This window comes from Mirounga leonina, unplaced genomic scaffold (genome assembly GCF_011800145.1).
Source record: "Mirounga leonina isolate KUSES-001 unplaced genomic scaffold, KU_Mleo_1.0 Mir_168, whole genome shotgun sequence".
NCBI classification, from domain to species: Eukaryota; Metazoa; Chordata; class Mammalia; order Carnivora; family Phocidae; genus Mirounga; species Mirounga leonina.
The window spans coordinates 48,892,415-48,912,557 of record NW_023270426.1 but is presented as its reverse complement, the minus strand read 5'-3'; the positions used below and the strand labels follow the sequence as shown (position 1 = coordinate 48,912,557).

At 35.0% G+C, this 20,143-nt stretch overlaps 1 protein-coding gene across 1 annotated transcript in view; it reads left to right on the top strand.

Moving 5' to 3' along the window:
* Window positions 1-19,857, top strand: part of TBCA (tubulin folding cofactor A) — an 86,402-nt gene extending 66,545 nt beyond the window's left edge. Inside the window, exons 3-4 of the mRNA XM_035014703.1 lie at window positions 15,182-15,268; window positions 17,379-19,857. Coding sequence (XP_034870594.1) covers window positions 15,182-15,268; window positions 17,379-17,459 — 168 coding nt within the window. The 3' untranslated portion in view covers window positions 17,460-19,857. The remainder of the gene's footprint in view (window positions 1-15,181; window positions 15,269-17,378) is intronic.
* The last annotated feature ends 286 nt before the right edge of the window (window positions 19,858-20,143 follow it).

Genomic DNA, 20,143 nt, shown 5'->3' with positions numbered 1-20,143 from the left:
GCCCTTAATCCAGTCCACTCTCATCTTTTGCCTACGCTATTGCAAAAGCCTCCTAGTCAGCACACCTCTTTGTCTCTTGAAACCTCCATTCGCTCCCACAACAGCCAGATTGATCTCTAAAATGGTACATGAGATCATTTACTCCTTTACTTAAAATCCAGTGTGCAGTGCATGTAGAATAAAATCCAGGTAACACCAAGGAAAAGGAGAGTATAAACAAGCTTATACAGATTATATCTCAAGACTTCTTTTTTAAATCAGGACTCTGTGAACTCACAGTGGTTTTAATCATATAAGTTACGTTACAGATGATAATAGCGAACACTCAATCCAGACTTCATTCAACAGTGTTAATCATTTAAAATGGATTTTTTTTTCTTTTTTTTTTTTTAATTTTATTTATTTATCTTACAGAGAGATATAGCGAGAGAGGGAACACAAGCGAGGGAGTGGGAGAGGGAGAAGCAGGCTTCCCACTGAGCAGGGAGCCCGATGTGGGGCTCGATCCCAGGACCTGGGACCCTGACCTGAGCTGAAGGCAGACGCTTAACGACTGAGCCGCCTAGGCGCCCCAAATGGATTTTTCTGTAGACATTTGCTGTGTTGCAAAAGGAACACAGTGTCATCTGAAACATCCAGGAAGAAAACCTCATTTTGAGCTTCTAGGAGAGCCTGCCTTCCTCTATGTGTGGTATAGCAGAGGACATTTGTGTTTAAGATTTTCGTAAATTTTGGGCACCTGGGTGGCTCAGTTGGTTAAGTGACTGCCTTTGGCTCAGGGCATGATCTTGGAGTCGCGGGATCGAGTCCCGCATCGGGCTCTCTGCTCAGCAGGGAGTCCGCTTCTCCCTCTGACCCTCCCCCCTCTCATGTGTTCTCTCTCTCAAATAAATAAAATCTTTAAAAAAAAAAAAAAGATTTTCGTAAATTTTGAGAGGATTTGTAAACAGATTTGTAGATAGAGTATGTCTGCTGATATATTGACCGCTATGAACTGACTGCTCTTCATAAGGATTTACATATGGAATACAATTTTTTGATTCTTAAAATAATGATGGTTAAATGCTTTTTTATTTATTATTATTTTTTAAAGATTTTATTTATTTATTTGACAGAGAGAGACACAGCGAGAGAGGGAACCCAGGCGGGGGGAGTGGGAGAGGGAAAAGCAGGCTTCTCGTGGAGCAGGGAGCCCGAAGCAGGGCTTGATCCCAGGACCCTGGGACCATGATCTGAGCCGAAGGCAGACGCTTAACGACTGAGCCACCCAGGCACCCAAATGCTTTTTTAAATATGTACTTGTATAAATATTTATATCACTCTCTCACTTTAGCCCCTCTCTCACTTTAATGCCCTCTGTTGTTTTCCAGCATCTAGTAAGAAATAGTATGACATAGTATATGATTTTATTTCTTCCAGGTGCTTCTCAATCAGGCTTATTTTCCCAGATATGTAGCTTTTGACCTCAGTTAGTTTTTTCTTTGCCCTGTTCTTTTAATCACCAGTAATGTATTAAAAAACAGCCATATAGCTAGAATAGAAGTTGTAAGTTACCTGAATGGAGAATAAATGTGTTCTCTTTCTAAATAAAATTCTACAAATAATGTCACAGATTATGAATCTGTTTTATTTTAATATTTATATATTGATCATCTTTCAGTAAAGTCATTACTTTATAGGTAGGAATTAACTCTTCATTGAATCGTCTGTTCTAATAGTTATTTAAAAGTACTAGCCACTTAACTATATTATCATTGGATACATATACAGATGTAAAAAGGGGAAATTTTTTGTTTAAAAATCCTTTCCAGGGCACCTGGGTGGCTCAGTCAGTTAAGCATCCAACATTTGGTTTAGGTGCAGGTCATGATCTCATGGGTCGTGGGATTGAGCCCCGCCTCCAGCCCCATGCTCAGAGAGGGGAGTCTGCTTGAATATTCTCTCCCTCTGCCCCTTCCCCCACTCTTGTGCTCATGCATGCTCTTTTTTATCTCTCTCTCAAATAAATAAAATAAATCTTAAAAACCTTTCTACACTCAGCCATGTTAAAATTCTCTTTTGTCACAGTGGTCATGGTTTATAACATGATTTCTTAGATTCCTAGTCAACCTAGCACTTACCTTCGAAAATACTACCCCATGTCTAAATACAGAACAATAAATCTTTCTATTAGCTGCTGTTGTTAACCTGTAGTTTAGACAGTTGTCAGTTGCAGTTTTGTTTGTCTCAGGAAACCTTTTCTTTAACCCATCCTACATGCTTTTCTCAATTACCTTTCCCTAGCTTAGCTATACTGAGGCCAGCCATTCATGTTATATGCAACAAGAGTTGCTTTACCCAGAGCACTGCTTTATTCCTATATGCCTGGGACTTTAACGTTGGTGATAGGGTGATAGTTTTTTTACATGTTTGTGCCCCTCATAGAAAATATCAAGGAGGCCAAATGCTGCATTTTGTGGGTTCTTTACTCATCTCCCTGTATTACCTCCTCTTCTGAGCTAAATCCCCTCCTTAACCACCTCTCACCACCCTGGCTCTTTTCTCACGTGGGTCTATTTTGCTGTGGCTTTCATGGATCTTCTGAACACATTTATGGGGTGCCTGGGTGGCACATTCGGTTAAGTGTCCAACTCTTGGTTTTGGCGCAGGTCTTGATCTCAGGGTTGTAATCCCAGGATCGTGAGATTGAGCCCCACGTTGGGCTCCGAGGTCTGCAGGGGTTCTGCTTGGGATTCTGTCTTGCCCTCTGCCCCTCCTCCCCCACACCCACCCTCCCTCTCTCTCTCTCTCTTTCTAATAAATTTTTTTTTAAAAGTAATAATACACATTTATTATCCTATCAGTCCCTACCAAACTTCCTAACCTGTTTTTGTTGTCAAAATTGGCCTTTCCTAGATGAGGCCTAATTTTGGTTCTTGTAAACTAAGAAACTAGGCAGAAAGACCCTAAGAGGCCAAAATACAGTTAGTCAGAGTTATTCTGCTGTCCTTTTCTTTTTGGGCTAGATAATATAATGCAACCTTCAAATATTGCCCAAATTGATTTTAGTCCTCTGCTCATGATATCCCTCTTTTCTATTCTCCTCATCCCAATTAGAGATAGATACAGAGGATTTTGCCCTCAACCAGTGAAGATATTCTGGTCTTTTGTTTTTTTTAAACTTAATCTGCCACAGAAATGATTAAGAAGAATAATCACATGTATCCCTCTTATTTCACCTGAGGCATGACTCAATCTCTTATTTTCCAGAAGTAATATTAAAAAGACAGATTGGTACAATTTTCCCAATAAGGATGTACAGTTATTACATATAATTGCAGTGTTGTAAAAATTTGTCTTTTTGAGAAGGATGCACACACATTTTTTTGTGATTTACTTGAGGCATGAGTTAACATTCACAGTTGGATATTTCTTTTTCCTAAAACTGAAGGGGAAAATTTTTTTTAAGTATGTGGAAAGTAATAGGAAGCTTCAGTTTAAAAGAGGAATTTTATCAGGTGTCTTTTACAGGACTGATTCTACAAGAAACACCATATTTCTTTTATCAGTAATAAAAATATTACTTAAAATAACTTCTAGTGGTGCAAGAAAATATTATTGTCTCTTGTTACCTATACTCAGGTTTATAAATGTGCTCTGTTTATACACTTGTTTTGTGTTTTGTTACAGATTTACAGGAAGTTGCAGTTAGTGTTCAGGGAGGTCACACATACCCCTCACTATTCCTCCTACAATGTTAGTATCTTCTATAATTATAATTATAATATCCGGACCATGAAATTGACATTGGTACACCACAGAGCTTATTTATATTTCACTAGTTACACATGTACTCATTTGTGTGTATCTGTATATAGGTTTGTGTGTTTATGTACATAGTCCCATACAATTCTGTCACATGTAGAATGTGTAACTACCACTACAGTCAAGATGGAAAACCTTTCCACACAGAACTGCCTTTTGCTACCTCTTTGTAGCCCCTGTCTTCTCCATCCCTGAGTTCTAAGTAATTAATACTCTTTGAAGAATCATACAGTATGTAACCTTTTGAAGTTGGCTTTTTCCACTTAGCATAATTCCCTTGAGGTCCACTTAAGTCACTGAGTGTATCAACTTTGTTCTTTATTATTGCTGAGTAGTATTCCATGGTATGGATGTATCACAGTGTAACCATTGAAGAACATTGGGATTGTTTCCAGTTTGGGGCTCTTACAAAAAAACCTGCTATGAACATTCATAGACCATTTTTGCATGAACATAAATTTTCATCTTACTGGGATAAAAGCCCAAGAAATTGCTGTGTTGTATTAGTACATTTTTTGTTTTAAGAGAAACTGCTGAACTCTTTTCTGGGGTGGCTATACTATGTTCTTTTCCCACCAGTGATGTGTGAATGATTTGATTTCTCCACATCCTCACTATCCTTTGGTGTGATCACTGGTTTTCATTTTAGCATTTAGCCATCACCTACATGAGAGATGTATAGTGATGTCTGATTATGCTTTTAATTTTGATTTTCCTAATAGCTATAATGTTGATATCTTCTCATTTTGTTTATTTGTGTCTGTATATCCTCTTCAGTGAAATGTCTGTTCATATATTCTGCCCAGTTTTTTAAAAGTTTTTTATTAATGTAAGTTATCTCCACACCCAGTGTGGGGCTTGAACTCAACGACCCCGAGTTCAAGAGTCACACACTCTTCCCACTGAGCCAGCCAGGCATCCCTAAGATTTTATTTTTTTTTAGTAATCTCTGCACCCAACATGGGGCTTGAAATCACAACCCTGAGATCAAGAGTTGCATGCTCTACTGACTGAGCCATCTTCTGCCCACGTTTTAACGGGATTCTTTGTTCTTCCACTTTTCAGTTTTGAGAGTTCTTTGTATATTCTAGATAAATGCCCTTTGCTGGCTATGTGGTTTGCAAATATTTTCTCTTAGTCTGTAATTTGTCTTTTTAGCCTCTTAACAGGGTCTTTCACTGAGCAACACTTTTTAATTTTGAGAACATCTAATTTATGGCTCATATTTCCTTTTGTGAAGTATACTTTTTGGTCTCAAGTCTTAAGGCCTCTTTGCCTAGTTCTAGGTCCCAAAGATTTTCTGTTTTTTTTTCTAAAATGTCTATGGTTTTATGTTTTACATTTAAGGCTTTGATCAGTTTTGAGTTAATTTTTATTTAAGGGGTGAAGTTTAGTTTCAGATTCATTGATTCATCTTTTTGTCTATAGGAGCCTAGTTTGTCCAGCAATGTTTGTTGAAAAGATTATCCTTACCCCCCATTGAACTGCTTTTATACCTTTGTCAAAAACCCATTGGACATATTTGTGTGGGTCTATTTTTGGTTTCTCTCTTTTGATGCATTAACCTGTGTGTATTCATTTACCAATACCACACTGTCTTGATTACTGTAGCTATAGAGAAAGCTTTAATTGTGAAAGAGTGAGTCCTCTCATTTTCTTTTTTTTATTGTTTTAGCTATTCTGTTTCCTTTGCCTTTCCATAAAAATTTTAAAATAACCTTGTCTATGTCTATAAAACACCTTGCTAAGATTTTGATAGGAATTGCATTAAACCTATACATCAGTTTGGGGGCACCTGGGTGTCTCAGTTGGTTAAGTGTCTGACTCTTGATCTCAGCTCAGGTCTTGATCTCAGGATCATGAGTTCAAGCCCCATGTTGGGCTCCACACTTGGGCATGGAGCCTACTTTAAAAACAAAACAAAAAAAACAAAAAAACCCCACAACACCTATATATCAATTTGGAGAGAATTGATATCTTTACTATGTCAAGTCTTCTAGTCAGTGAACGTGGTGAGTCTTTCTAATTTATTTAGGTCTGACTTCTTTCATCAGCATTTTGTAATTTTCAATGGATCCTGCGTATTTTGTTAGATTTATACCTCAGTATTTCATTTTCTTTGAAAATGTCATAAAATGGTATTGTTTTTAGCTTTGGTTTCCACATATTTTGCTATTAGATATGGAAGTGCATTTAGTTTTTTGTGTGTTGATCTTGTAACCTGTGACCTTGTTGAACTCGCTAGTGTGTAAGAGTTTTTTGTAGATTCTGTCTGGTTTTCTACGTAAATACTCATATCATTTCTAAATAGAGACAGTTTATTTCTTTTTAACCTGTATGTCTTATTTCTTTTTCTTACCTGATTGTTCTGGCTAAGGCTTACAGTACTGTATTGAATAAGAGTGGTGAGAGTGGACATCTCACCTATTCCTAATCTTAGGGAGGTAGCATTCAGTTTTTTATCATTAAGTATAATGTCAGCTGTACATTTTTGGTAAATAGTGTTTTTCAAGTTGAGGAAGTTCTTTATTTCTAGTTTGCTGAGTGTTTTTGTCATGAATGGGTATTTTGGGTTTTGTCGCATGCTTTTTCTGTGTCTCATTTGATAAGACCATATGAATTTTCTTCTTTGGCCTATTGATATTGTGGATTACATGGACTGATTTTTTTTAAATGTTGAACCAGTCCTGTATTATATCTGCTTGATCACTTGATTGTGGTGTGTAATTCTTTTCATACATTGTTGGAGTCAATTTACTAATACTTTGTTGAGGATTTTACATCTAAGTTTATGGTCTGCAGTTTTCTTTTTTTATACTGTCTTTGTCTGGTTCTGGTATCAGGTTAATGCTCCCCTCATAAAATTAATTGGAACATGTTCCCTCTTCTCTTTCTTGAAGTATTGGTGTAAAATTAGTTTCCGTTCTTTAAATATTTGATAAAATTGTCCAGTGGAACCATCAAGGCTTGGAGAGTTCTATTTCATGATCTTTTTAATTACAAATTCAATTCCTTTCATGATTGTAGAACTATTTGGGTTATCATTTGAGTTTTTGTGCTTTGTAGTTTTTAAGGAATTGGTTCATTTCTTCTAAGTGGTGAATCCATGAGCATTATGAACAGTATTATAAAATTATTCATGGTTTTTTAAATTTTCCTTTCAATTTGCTAGTATTTTGTTGAGAATTTTTGCATCCATGTTCATCAGGGGTATTGGTGTGTACTTTTCCTTTTTAGTGGGGTCTCTGCTTTTGGAATCAAGGTAATGCTGGCCTTATAGAATGAGTTTTCCTTCCATTTCTATTTCTTGGAACAGTTTCAGAAGAATAGGTATATTAACTCTTCTTTAAATGTTTGGTAGAATTCCCCTGGGAAGCCATCTGGCCCTGGACTCTTGTTTGTTGGGAGAGTTTTGATTACTGCTTCAATTTCCTTGCTGGTTATGGGTCTGCTTAGGTTTTCTATTTCTTCCTGTTTCTGTTTCGGTAGTTTATACATCTCTAGGAATGCATCCATTTCTTCCAGATTGCTTAATTTGTTGCCATATAGTTGCTCATAATATGTTCTTATAATTGTTTGTATTCCTTTGGTGTTGGGTATGATCTGTCCTCTTCCATTCATGATTTTATTTATTTATTTATTTGGGTCCTTTCTTTTTTCTTTTTGGTAAGTCTCACCAGGGGTTTATCAATGTTATTAATTCTTTCAAAGAACCAGCTCCTAGTTTTGTTGATCTGTTCTACTGTTTGGTTTTTCTATATCATTTATTTTTGCTTGAGTCTTTATTATTTCTCTTCTCCTACTGGGTTTTAGGCTTTATTTGCTCTTCTTTTTCCAGCTCCTGTAGGTGTAAGGTTAGGTCATGCATTTGAGACTATTCTTGCTTCTTGAGGAAGGCCTGTATTGCTATATACTTTCTTCTTATGTCTGCCTTTGCTGCATCCCAAAGGTTTTGGACTTTCAATTTGTTGTCATTTTCATTTGCTTCTGTGTAGTTTTTTATTTCTTCTTTAATATAACATCCTACTAATTTCTTTAGTAGGATGTTCTTTAACCTCCATTATTTGCAGTCTTCCCTAATTTTTTCTTGTGGTTGACTTCAAATTTCATAGTATTATGGTCTGAAAGTATGCATGGTATGATCTCAGTCTTTTTGTACTGATTGAAGCTCGATTTGTGACTCAGTATATGATCTTTCCTGGAGAATGTTCCATGTGCACTAGAAAAGAATGTGGATTCTGCTGCTTTAGGATGAAATGTTCTGAATATATCTGTTAATTCCATGTGGTTTCAGTGTGTGATTCAAAGTCATTGTTTCCTTGTTGATCTTCTGTTTAGATAATCAGTCCATTGCTGTGAGTGGGGTGTTAAAGTCCCCTACTCTTATTGTATTATTATCAATGAGTTTCTTTAAGTTTGTTATTAATTGATTTATATATTTGGCTGTGCCCAAGTTGGGGGCATAAATATTTACAACTGTTAGATCTTCTTGTTAAATAGACCCCTTTATTATGATACAGTGCCCTTCTTCATCTCTTAGTACAGTCTTTCATTTAAAATCTAGTTTGTCTGATTAAGTATGGCTACTCCAGCTTTCTTTTGATGTCCATTAGCATGATAGATGGTTCTCCTCCCCCTCACTTTCAATCTGGAGGTGTCTTTGGGTCTAAAATGAGTCTCTTGTGAGCAGCATATCAGTGGGTCTTTTTTTTTTTTAATCCATTCTGATACCCTATGTGTTTTGATTAGAGCATTTAGTCCATTTACATTCACAGTAATGGGTGATAGATATGAATTTAGTGCCATTGTATTACCTGTAAAGTCGCTATTCCTGTAGATTGTCTCTGTTCCTTCCTAGTCTTTGTTGATTGTGGTCCCTCTTTCCCACTCAAAGGGTCTCCTTTAATATTTCTTGCAGAAATATTAGTGTGTTCACTAATGGTTTAGTGTTCATGAACTCCTTTAGTTTTTGCTTGTCCTGGAAACTCTATCTCTCCTTCTATTCTGAATGACAGCCTTGTTGGATAACATTTTTGGCTGCATATGTTTCCCATTCAGCATGTTGAATGTATCATGCCACTGTCTTCTGGCCTCCCAAATTTCTGTGGACATGTCTGCTGCTAACCTTATGTCTACCCTTGTAGGCTAAAGACCTTTTATTGCTAGCTGCTTTCAGAATTCTCTCTTTATCTTTTGTATTTTGCAGGTTTCACTATGATATGTCTTGGTGTTGACCTGTTTTTGTTGATTTTGAGGGGAGTTCTCTGTGCCTCTTGGACTTGAATGCCTCCCTGATTCCTTCTGCAGATTAGGGAAGTTCTCAGCTATAATTTGTTCAAATAAACCTTCTGCTACTTTTTCCCACTCTTCCTCTTCTGGGACTCTTATGATATGGATATTATTGTGCTTTGTGGAATCGTTGAGTTCCCTAAGTCTGTATTTGTGATCTACTAGTTTTCTTTCCCTCTTCTTTTCAGCTTCTTTATGTTCCATAATTTTGTCTTCTATATCACCTATTTGTTCCTCTGCTTCTTCCATTCCTGTTGTGATTACATCCAGTCAGTTCTGCATCTCAGTTAAGCATTTTTTATTTCAGCCTGACCAGTTTTTAGGTCTTTTATCTCTGCAGCAAGGGTGTCTCTGGTGTTTTCTATGCTTTTTTTCAAACCCATAATATTCTTATGACTCTTGTTCTGAATTCTTGTTCAGATATATTGCTTATATCTGTTTTGAGTAAATCCCTGGCTGTGGTTTCTTCTTGATCTTTCTTTTGGGAAAAATTCCTCCATCTTGTCATTTTGTCTAGGTTTCTGTCTTTGTGTTATGAAAGTTTGTTCTTATTCCACTCTTGAGAGTATTGGTATATTAAGAAGGGGTCCTACACTGTCTAGGGCCTGGCGCTTCAGGAAGTGTTTCTGGTGTATGCTCTGTGCACTCTGCTGTTGTGTTTTGGCTGCAAGGGTTCCTCTTTGCTCTCAGTGGGGAGTGTTTGGACCTTTAAGTGTGCTTTGATTTATTTGTGAAAATAAGCCTGCCACATCAGGGTGCCTGGGTGGCTCAGTCGTTAAGCGTCTGCCTTCGGCTCAGGTCATGATCCCAGGGTCCTGGGATCGAGCCCCACATTGGGCTCCCTGCTTGGCGGGAAGCCTGCTTCTCCCTCTCCCACTCCCCCTGCTTGTGTTCCCTCTGTCGCTGTGTCTCTCTCTGTCAAATAAATAAATAAAATCTTAAAAAAAAAAAAAAAAGTCTGCCACATTCTCTCCCTCTAATTGTGCAGATTGTTCTCTTAATCCTCAGATCGATTTCCTAGGTATTCAAAATAATTGGATGTTGATCTAGCTGTGTTTGAGGGACAAGGCAAGCCCAGAGTCTCCCTACTGCTCCACCATCTTAACTCAATTCTCTGTTTTTTTTCCTTTAATACTTGCAAGATCTGGAGAAATAAGATCTTTTTTTGTTACTGGTAGTACTGATTTGTGCCTTCTCACTTTATGTTTGTCAATCTTACTAGAAATTTATCAGTTTTTTAAAACCTCAGCTCTTATTTCATTGATTTTTTTTCTGTCATTGATTTATGATCTTATTTTTATTATTCCCTTCTGCTTGTTTTGGGTTTATTTTGCTCTTCTTTTTCTAGGTTTCTGAAGTAAGAACTTAGATTTTTAAATTGAGATCTTTGCTCTTTCCTAACATGAGCATTTACTGCTATAAATTTCCCTCTCAGCACTGCTTTAACTGAATCCTACAACATTTGACATGGTATATTTTCATTCTCGTTTATCTCTGTATTTCTCTTTTTCTTTTGAGACTTCCTTACTGACTCATGGGTTATTTACAAATATGTTGTTTAATTTCTAAGTGGTTTGAAGATTTTCCTGCTGTATTTTTGTTATTGATTTCTACTTTTGTTTCATTATAGTCATACATGCACTAGGTATTATTTCAATTCTTTTATTTAATATTTAAATTTGTTGAGATTTTTGTTTGGTTTTTTGTTGTTGTTGTTTGACCCAGGCTATGGTATATGGCAATGAATGTTTTTGGGTTTTTGTTGTTGTTGTTGTTTTTTAAGATTTATTTATTTGAGAGAGAGAGTGCGCTTGCAAGTTGGGGGAGGGGCAGAGGGAGAGACTCTTTCAGGCAGACTCCACACTGAGCATGTAGCCTAACACAGGGCTCAATCCCACAGCCCATGAGATCATGACCTGAGCTGAAGTCAAGAGTCGGATGTTTAGCCAGCTGAGCCACCCAGGGGCCCCTGCAATGAAGGTTTCACGGGTGCTTGAAAAGTATTTGTATTTTCCTTTCTTAGGCAGAGTGTTCTATAGGTGTCATTTAGATCTTATTGGTTGATGGCATTATTCAGTTCTTTTATATCTTTGCTGATTTTTTTGTCTAATACTTCTACCACTTGTGCCAGAGTGAGGTATTGAAATCCCCAGCTATATGTGTGGTTTTCTCTTTCCTTTTAGCTTTATCAGTTTTTGTGTTATGTATTTTGAAGCTCTCTTGTTTAGTGCATCCACATTTAAGGATCACCATATTTTTTTCTTGGTGAATTGGTCATTTTATTATTATGTAACATTCCTCTTGGTCTCTAATAATTTTTTTTTTGCTCTGAAGTCTGTCCAATATTAATATAGTCACTTTTTTAAAAAAAATGTTTGCATGATACAACTCTCTGTTTCATTTTGTTTGAAGTGGGTTTCTTGTAGGCAACATATAGTTGGGTCCAATCTATGACTCTCTGTCTTTGAACTGGTGGATTTAGACCATTTATAAAACTTAAAATAATTATTGACATCTTAGGGTTTACGGGCCCAGACTATTTTTTACTCATAGAATTCATTATATATCCTTATTCATTCAGCAATAACCACAAAACATAAATCAGGTTCCTTCCATCCTTCTTTCCTTCCTATCTTCCTTCCATCCATCCTTCAGAGCTTCTCACAGCATGACAGCTGGGTCCTGAGAGAAGCATTTCCAAAATGTAAGCATTTCAGGAGGCCCATGTGGAAACTGTAAGCCTTCTAAAGACTTAGCCTCGGGTCTTAAGTTCTAGAAAGTCACTTCTGCCACATTCTGTTGGTCACAGGCCCAACCCAAATGTAGTGTGGGAGGCAACTACACAAGAGCAGGATCACTGAAGGCCTTCTTAGAGTCTGGCTACCACTATCACTCATTCATATGCTAGAGTTGAAATCAGAGTCATGGGTATAACTCAGACCGTATCAACTAGCTAGTCACTCTGAGACTCAACTTTCTCATTTGTAAATTGAGGAGCCTGCAGTAGATGACCACTTAGGTCCCTTCTGACTCTATGATTCTTCATTTGTTTCTCAGAGTGTCTTTATATCTTTTTTCCCCTGCCTTACTGAGGTATAGTTGACAGTCTAAAATTGTGTATATTTAAATTTATGCAACTTGATGATTTGATAAATGTATACTTTGTGAAATATTGACCATAACCAGGCTACTTGACATATCCATCATCTTACATAGTTACCATTTTCTTTCTCTTCAGATGGATTTCTTAACGTGTTTATTAACATATTACTATTTTACCTCTGTGTAAAAGGAGACTTAAGCATTGTTACAGTAATCTCTGAACTACTCTAAAGCTCAGTTTGGCAAACTAATGCAGTTACCATTGGTTCCAGAGGTAGCCAATATCCAATATTAGAGTGCCTATAGATTATTTTAGCTATAGTGAATGGATCATTAAAGAAGCTAGAAATCTTATCTCAGTTGAGCAGTAGCAAAGCAACTTAACATTGGCCAGATTATTTCACAGAACTCTTCTTTCTGAAAAAAATGAAAATCTGCCAATTAGGGCTTTTCCCTTCCAACTTATATACATTTGATTATAAAGGTAATCAATCAGATTTTAGTTTGTAATTTATCTATTGTTATAAATTGAGCCTTGCTAAGCCTACCCAAACTTCCATTTTACCTGAATAACTTTCCCCCCAAAAAATCATAACTTGTTTTAAAAATAGTAAGACGTGAGTAGGACCACATCCTGTTGTTTTACCTAAGGTTCCTTGTACCTCCCAATCTGTGCCAATATCCTGACTTAAACTCAGTCTTGTCATAGTCAGCATTAGAATAAACTGAGAGTTTATTCAGATATTTTAGACAGAGTCCCCATTCATTTGAGTGACTCCTTCCCAAGGGGAACACTTTGAAAGATAATACTCATTTACTTTAGTTCAGGTATTTTGAGGGGTTTCTTTACTATATACTCACACGTTATATATGGTCTTTTAAAATTATTCCTGACAGTTGTAATTCACTGTTATGAGGTAAAGTATATGTGGTTTATGGATTTCACATCATAGTCATCAATGTACTGTATGCCTTTGGCTCCCAGTGGCATAGTCTTCTTGAAGCTGTGTCAAATGTTTATTTTCTTGTTTATGCTCCTATACTGGAATGGGGGACAGAAACCTTCTTTTATTCATCTTTGCATCCCCTGTACTTGGCATCCTATAGATACACAGTAAGCTTATTGAATGAGTTGGGGCTGGTATATGGGAGAGACTGATCTTTGGCCCTAATTACATCATAGTCCTGTATTGATAGATTAAATGAGGATTCTTGCTCTATGATAATGGATAGAATAATAATGAATGGAAGATATTTTGGGCAGCATTGCTTAAAATTCATTTCATTGACAATACTAAAGCTTTCAAAAAACTTTTTACAAGTATACATTTTGACTTACCATGCTTTTGATCTTACTCTTCGTATTCATTTCATCTTGTTTAATTCCTATAAGCTATTCTCAAGGGAGGTCCATAAGGAAGAAATACGAATCCTGTATCCAGTGAAATGCGCCTCTCACTGATTTTTCACATGTATTCATACTAACCAGATACATAAAAATAATACATAAAAACAGTGATTAAATATCTAGGTATAGTATGATTAGCAGTGAAGTAAAGTCATGATCCTGTGTCTAAAGTTTTCATCCAGTGTCTTGTTAGTAAAAGAAGTTCACCAATGGGTTTTCACCTGAGAAAATAGATGTGGATAGAGAGCATCCTTGTGTGTTATGATTCTGATTTTTTTTTTTTACAATGTGAGTTATTACAAAACTATTAGGGAAAGGAAGAACGTACTGGGACTTAATAAAGTTTCTATTAAAATATAATATGATTACCATTAAGTTATGTCTTTCCTTTTTATTTTATGTGAGCTAAGGTAATAAAGCTTATTAGTAAAAGTTCGGAATTTATACCCATTTAACCAAAGGTATTTGACCAAACACTATGGAGATAAATGTTTAAATGATCTTTGTGTCTCTGAGAATAGTTTAAGGAGATAAAGCTTCCTACCACCTTAGGAAAAAGACTGATTTGAGGGACAACATCTGACACTAATTTATTTACCCTCCTACTGATTGGTTTCTCAGTGATTGATTTGATTTTTTCTTTTATGTTTTGATATTTTACAGTTCAGCTTTGAATGATGTATTTTAAGTCCAGAAATACCATCCAGAATAAATATTCTTGGGTTTAATTTTGTTGTATCTGTCTTCAGGAGGAATAGGCAGAAGTTAGATTCAGACGGTGCCAGGCTTGTAATTTGGCTCAAAGTGCATGGGGAGAATAATCTCTCTCCTAAAATGAAGCACAAGGATAAGTAATAACTTTTTATGCATGATAAGCATCAAAAATATGAACCTGCTGGTCTTTGCTTTTCATTTTTCTTTACCTCTGTCTTTCAGTGAGAACCTCCTGCAGTGTGCACATGATGTGATCAATAACTCAATAACTTTTTTCATGCAGTAATTATCTCCATGTGATATTATCTGAACACTGTTTTTCTTTAGTACTCAGAAGATGCAGGAGATATTTATATAACCAGCTGATCTCATTTTGGATAAAGGTGCTTTGTGACAGCAGGAAAAATCGTTTATTTTAAATAGCCTTTTTAAATAAATGCTCTATGAAAAGCTTTTCCAGTTAATTTTCACTTAGCATGAGAGGGTGATTACCAAACAGTTTAAAACTTGTACTTTGAATATTTAACAGTACGATAGTCATTCTTTCTAACTTCTAATAATCACAATTTAAATTAAAATATCGAACTTTTTTTTCAGATTTCATACATTCCTATTTGAATTTTTTTTTTTTTTATGAGGAATTCTTAATCTCAGGAAACAAACTGAGGGTTGCTGGAGTGGTAGGGGGTGGGAGGGATGGGGTGGCTGGGCGATATTCGAACTATTTTTAAAAAATATTGAACTACTTAACATACCTATAATTTTTTCCTGATTCCTCTAACTCATTTTAGATATTTACAGAGGGGTGAGCTAAACACATAAGTTCTACTATCTCTGCTTGTCTCACGGAGATTTTCATTATAGGCAGAGATCCTGCAAGAGTCCCGGATGATGATCCCAGATTGCCAGCGCAGGTTGGAAGCAGCACATACTGATCTTCTGCAGTTATTAGTAAGTAAATTCTTCTCTGTGTTCTGTTTAAATGTTCTTTCAGTCTAATACATGGAAGGCCAAAATCTTAAGTATTCAACGCTGTAAACTAGTTAGGGACATATTTTGTTCACTTGCCCTGTGTATCAGTATATTTTAAAATAATTGTTAGAGATTAAATTGTGTTTTAATTAACCTCCAGTAGAAGTACTATAACGAGCATGTTTATTCTGTTTATTTAAACTCAGTTAATTAAATATATTTGAGTTATTATGGTAGATATTCAGAACACTGACATTGTCCAGCAGTATCTTGAAATATTGAGTATTTATACATACAGATCTTTTTTTGGCACATTAAAGATAAGTAGACTATTTAAAATTTTAAAAGTCCAAATGTTTCAAATGATTTGGGCCCTTATGAAAAGGATCTGGAATTCTTTTAGAGTCAAACTTCACTCAGTTTGAGAGGAAAAAACACCTTGTCATATAGGCAGTGCTTTCATATTTACTTGGAGCTGGATAACACTGTTACCGTACTTACTAATAAAATGCCTTGTGATACAGTGGCAGAATCATTTTATAAAAGATTCTAAAAACAATTAAAAGTCCTCTTATTTCTTTCTTAACAGAGATAACTGCATAATACTATATTCAAGCCAGTTGTTCTTGCTGTTTGATGGTAATTTGGTGGATTCTAACATTTCCTTTACTAATCTCATTTTATGTTTCTGTTTCTTGAGCTAATATTAACTAGCTACTAGCTGTCTCATGATTCATAGTTGTGCCTTCTATAACAAAAATCTTATGAGGCTTTCTCAGGATGATTATATGTATTCTTTGAAAAAGAATGACATTTGTTTTCCCACCAAAATAATATTAGGACTATATCTGTAAGAAAAAACAAAGAGAGATATGTTCACATTTTACTTGAATTTTGACACAGAACTCCATATTCAGATATAGGAACCTTTTAAAGTCAGGATAACTCTCCTTCACAGCCAAAAATAAAGCTGTGGTTTTGAAATAAAAGATAGAAATAATTACTATATTAAAATACTGAGACAGCGCACCATTTTTATTTCCTGACAGCTTAAACGCTTTTTTCTCTCATGAATCTAGTAGCTGAAAAGGTAATAGAAATTGCTTGAAAAAAATAATACTGTCTTTGGATGATGTATTTGTGTGTATGGATGTATTCAACAATATTTCTACCCTCAAAGAGCTTACACTTAGTAACAGAGAACAGAGACATGTTTAGGTGTAATACAGAGGTTTAAGAAATTTTTGCCTATAGTCTGAGGTAAGCAAATTCTCACTCCTTTTGCTTTAAATTTTCATATTAAAGAAACAAACATACTTTATTCCCTCTGCTCTGTAACTGTATATCTCCAGCTTTTATTGACCTGACATGAATAACTGATCATAGCTTTACTTACTTAAGTAAAAATCAAACAAAAGTTCATATGCAGAATAACTTAGATGATATTATTTCATTTATCTCTTAGCATAGTAGTATTTAAGTAAGAGCTTCATGTATAAAGTATCAAGGAAAAACTCAGTCTTTAAATACAAAAAAATAAAAGGTGTTAGCATTTTGTTTCCTTGTAGTATGATATATAATATTCATTAATAAGCAGACAGTTCAGTTTTCTGATTCAGAGATTATACTTATCTCTGGTGTGACACCACTAGCCATTTTTGTCATTGTGGGTAGTTGTAGGATTATTGTGGTCTGAATGTTATATATGTAACATTTTAGTAAAGCATCATTTTTAATTTTTAGTCCATTAATAATAATCCTTTTTGTATGGTGACATGTTGACAAAATGAGAATAATTTTTTTTTTCATTTTTCTGAGTTTTTTATTTACTTAATGCTAATAGCTTTAGATAACCCTGTTTTTCACTTATTCTGTGAGAATGCTATACAGTGAAAAAAAACCCTGTTATTTCTTCTCTTACCTATAAAGAAAGAACAAAACTGTGTGAAATTATACACTATTTGGATGAGGTTTGGAATCTTTTTTGTTATAATTTTTGAGCTCTTTATATTGGTTTGTAATATTTGAGTAAATAACAGCACTGAAGTTTGAGAAGGATAAATCTGATTTTTATTGTATTTCATTTCAGGAGAGTGAAAAAGACTTGGAAGAAACTGAGGAATATAAGGAAGCACGTTTAGTATTGGATTCAGTGAAGTTAGAAGCCTGAAGTTTTTCTCTGCAGGGTGTTTTTTGCATTAAATCTTGGGATCCATTCCACAATTCATTATTTTTGACCACTGCTGTATGTTCAAGTAGTATGAGAATGTGATTCTTTTTATGCAGTTGCATATATTTTTCTTTGCCTAATTGAATGTGTCAAATAAATGAGTTCGTCTAATGAGATTGTTTATTTCATACTTTATGAAATATTTTTAATTAACCTTTTATCATTAAATCATAGACATTTTTGACAGAGAATTAAAATCTGTTAGGTTCTCTTTGAAGTCTAGGTATTTTGCTTTATAAGTCTGGATTGAATTAAAAATAGGACACCTTTATTTTTAGATAAAAATCCAAATTTTGAACAGTTTATTCTGAATAGGGTACAACTCCCTCAAAAGAAAGGAAGAACTTCTCTGTGAATAAGGCCTCACATATTTATCCCTTCACAGTGAAGTCTAACATTTCCATTACTGTTAACTACTGGGAACATTTAAATCTTTTTCCAGAAAGAGATTTATACAAAAAACATCAATGATTTAGATCTTCAAATAAGATTCTTATGAACAAAGAATTGACTTGTATTTTAAAGGAATAATAATGGTGTACTGGGAAATGTGTAACAGATCTTCAGAATGGAAGGGGAGCATCTTACTTCTGTGGTATAAATATTCCTGCTGTGACTAATTTCAAGCTACTAACATGACATCACTGAACCCAAGGTTGGGAAGATATGAGCCAGCTCCAGCATACACTATCCATAGCCAAACCTGGATAATCTTGATTGACTGGAAAAGATTATCATTTTATCACAAAGTATTTTTCCAATACAGTTGTAAACCAATTAATTACCTAGTCATTTGAGCTTATTTTCTTAAAAATACATGACGGCTCATTTAGTTTTCTTATATTTCTTGAAAATGTGTATAAGCCTCGTATCATCAGCCTACCTTGAGCAGTGATCTAATGAACTAAAATTCTAGTAATAGCATTTAAACTTTAAAACTCATAATTGAAAAAATAACAAAATCTGAATTTTTGCTGCTATGAGATATACATACTTGTAGGGTAATTCGTCTGATTTTGGAAGTCGCTAATGATCACTAGAAACCATAACATTTATTGAATCTGTCAAAAAGATCAGAGAAGAGAAAAATAATACTATTCTTTCCCGCTGTTATTTCTAAAGGGTACTTTGTTGTTTTAAAGCACAGAATCCATCATTTTTAAAATCTTTATACATGCAGAAAATTACTTCATCATAGAATAACATACACCAGAAGCACTTCTAAATTGAAATGTCATCCTCTTAAAACATATTACATGTCTTTTTTAAAGTATATGAGGTGGGGAGGGGCAGAGTGAGGAAATAAGACCATAATTACAATGTAAAACTTTTACTGAGGCTTGCTTAATTAGAGATTTGAGTAGCAGGAGAATTAAAACTCTAGATTATTTTGTCATTGGTATTAAGCACCAGAATAGGTTGGCTTCTTGGGGTGGGGGTGGATATTTAGTTTTCCAAGTAAGATATCATTTAAAGAAAGTATTTTACCATTTTTTTAATGTAAAAAATCTCATTTCAGCCTTCTGCCAAATACATAAATATCATATATATTCAAAGCAAAAAATATTGGTCCCTCCAGAAAAAATTCTGAAAGGGAATTTTTATAGCCAGGACCCAAATCTTGGCTGTTAAAAAAAATTATTTTCTTGCCAAAAAGCCTAGGAAAGAAGAAATTAACAAGGTAGATGAAAATAAATGCACCTTTAGAGAATTGCTATCTCAATTATAGATTTCATACTGGATATCTCTCCAGACATTGATAAGAAGCAGCAAGAAGCTTCACATTCAGTGAAGGCTTATTCCTGGAGGTTTTTGACACATTCCACTTCTGTTTTCACGGCCAGCAAGAGGCACAGGAAGTTAAGAACAGTTGTAATTCATTCAGTGTTAGCTTTTTTTTAAGTTTTTAGTTAAAACCTTACATCTGTAGGATAATAGGTAGAATTTTCCAAAAGTAATGTTACCTTTTTCTCTCTCCAGTATCTGACCCCCAACCAACATGTAGCAGTTGCTCAGTAAATATTGTTGAATAAGTGAAAAGCAAGAGGTGAAAACCTCTGGAGTCAGAGAAAGAATGCTATGAAGGATACCATCACATCACAAACACAATAATATTTTTACTCCAAACCTCAATAAGAAACATGTTTTCCGTTGTGACCCAGTACCTACTTTTGGAGGTCTCTATATACATGTTAAAACAGTAAGTATCTTTAATATGTACAATTCTCAGTTGTTTTTTATTGTTTTGTTTTTTTAACAATGATTATGACCACCTGCTTTTGGATTGTGAATAACACTACCCTAATACAATTATATAAAGTGCTTCTACTTAAAAGAATTGTCTCTTTGTCTTTCTCTATTTATGATACACAGTAATTGTTTATCCTATATATAAATAAGTAACAGTTTATAATACATATAAACTTGGGTCTCAGAGCAATTGTCTCTGAATGTGTGCAGTTCTACACATTGCAGGTATAAAGTATCATTGTAACGTAATCATTTAATATTTGTTAGGTGCCCTTAGTCCTTGCACAGACTAATAATGGCCTTCATCAAGCAAATAAGCAAAACAAAGACAGTGACAGAATCAAGTTGTAAACCCAACCTTTCCATATTTTTCT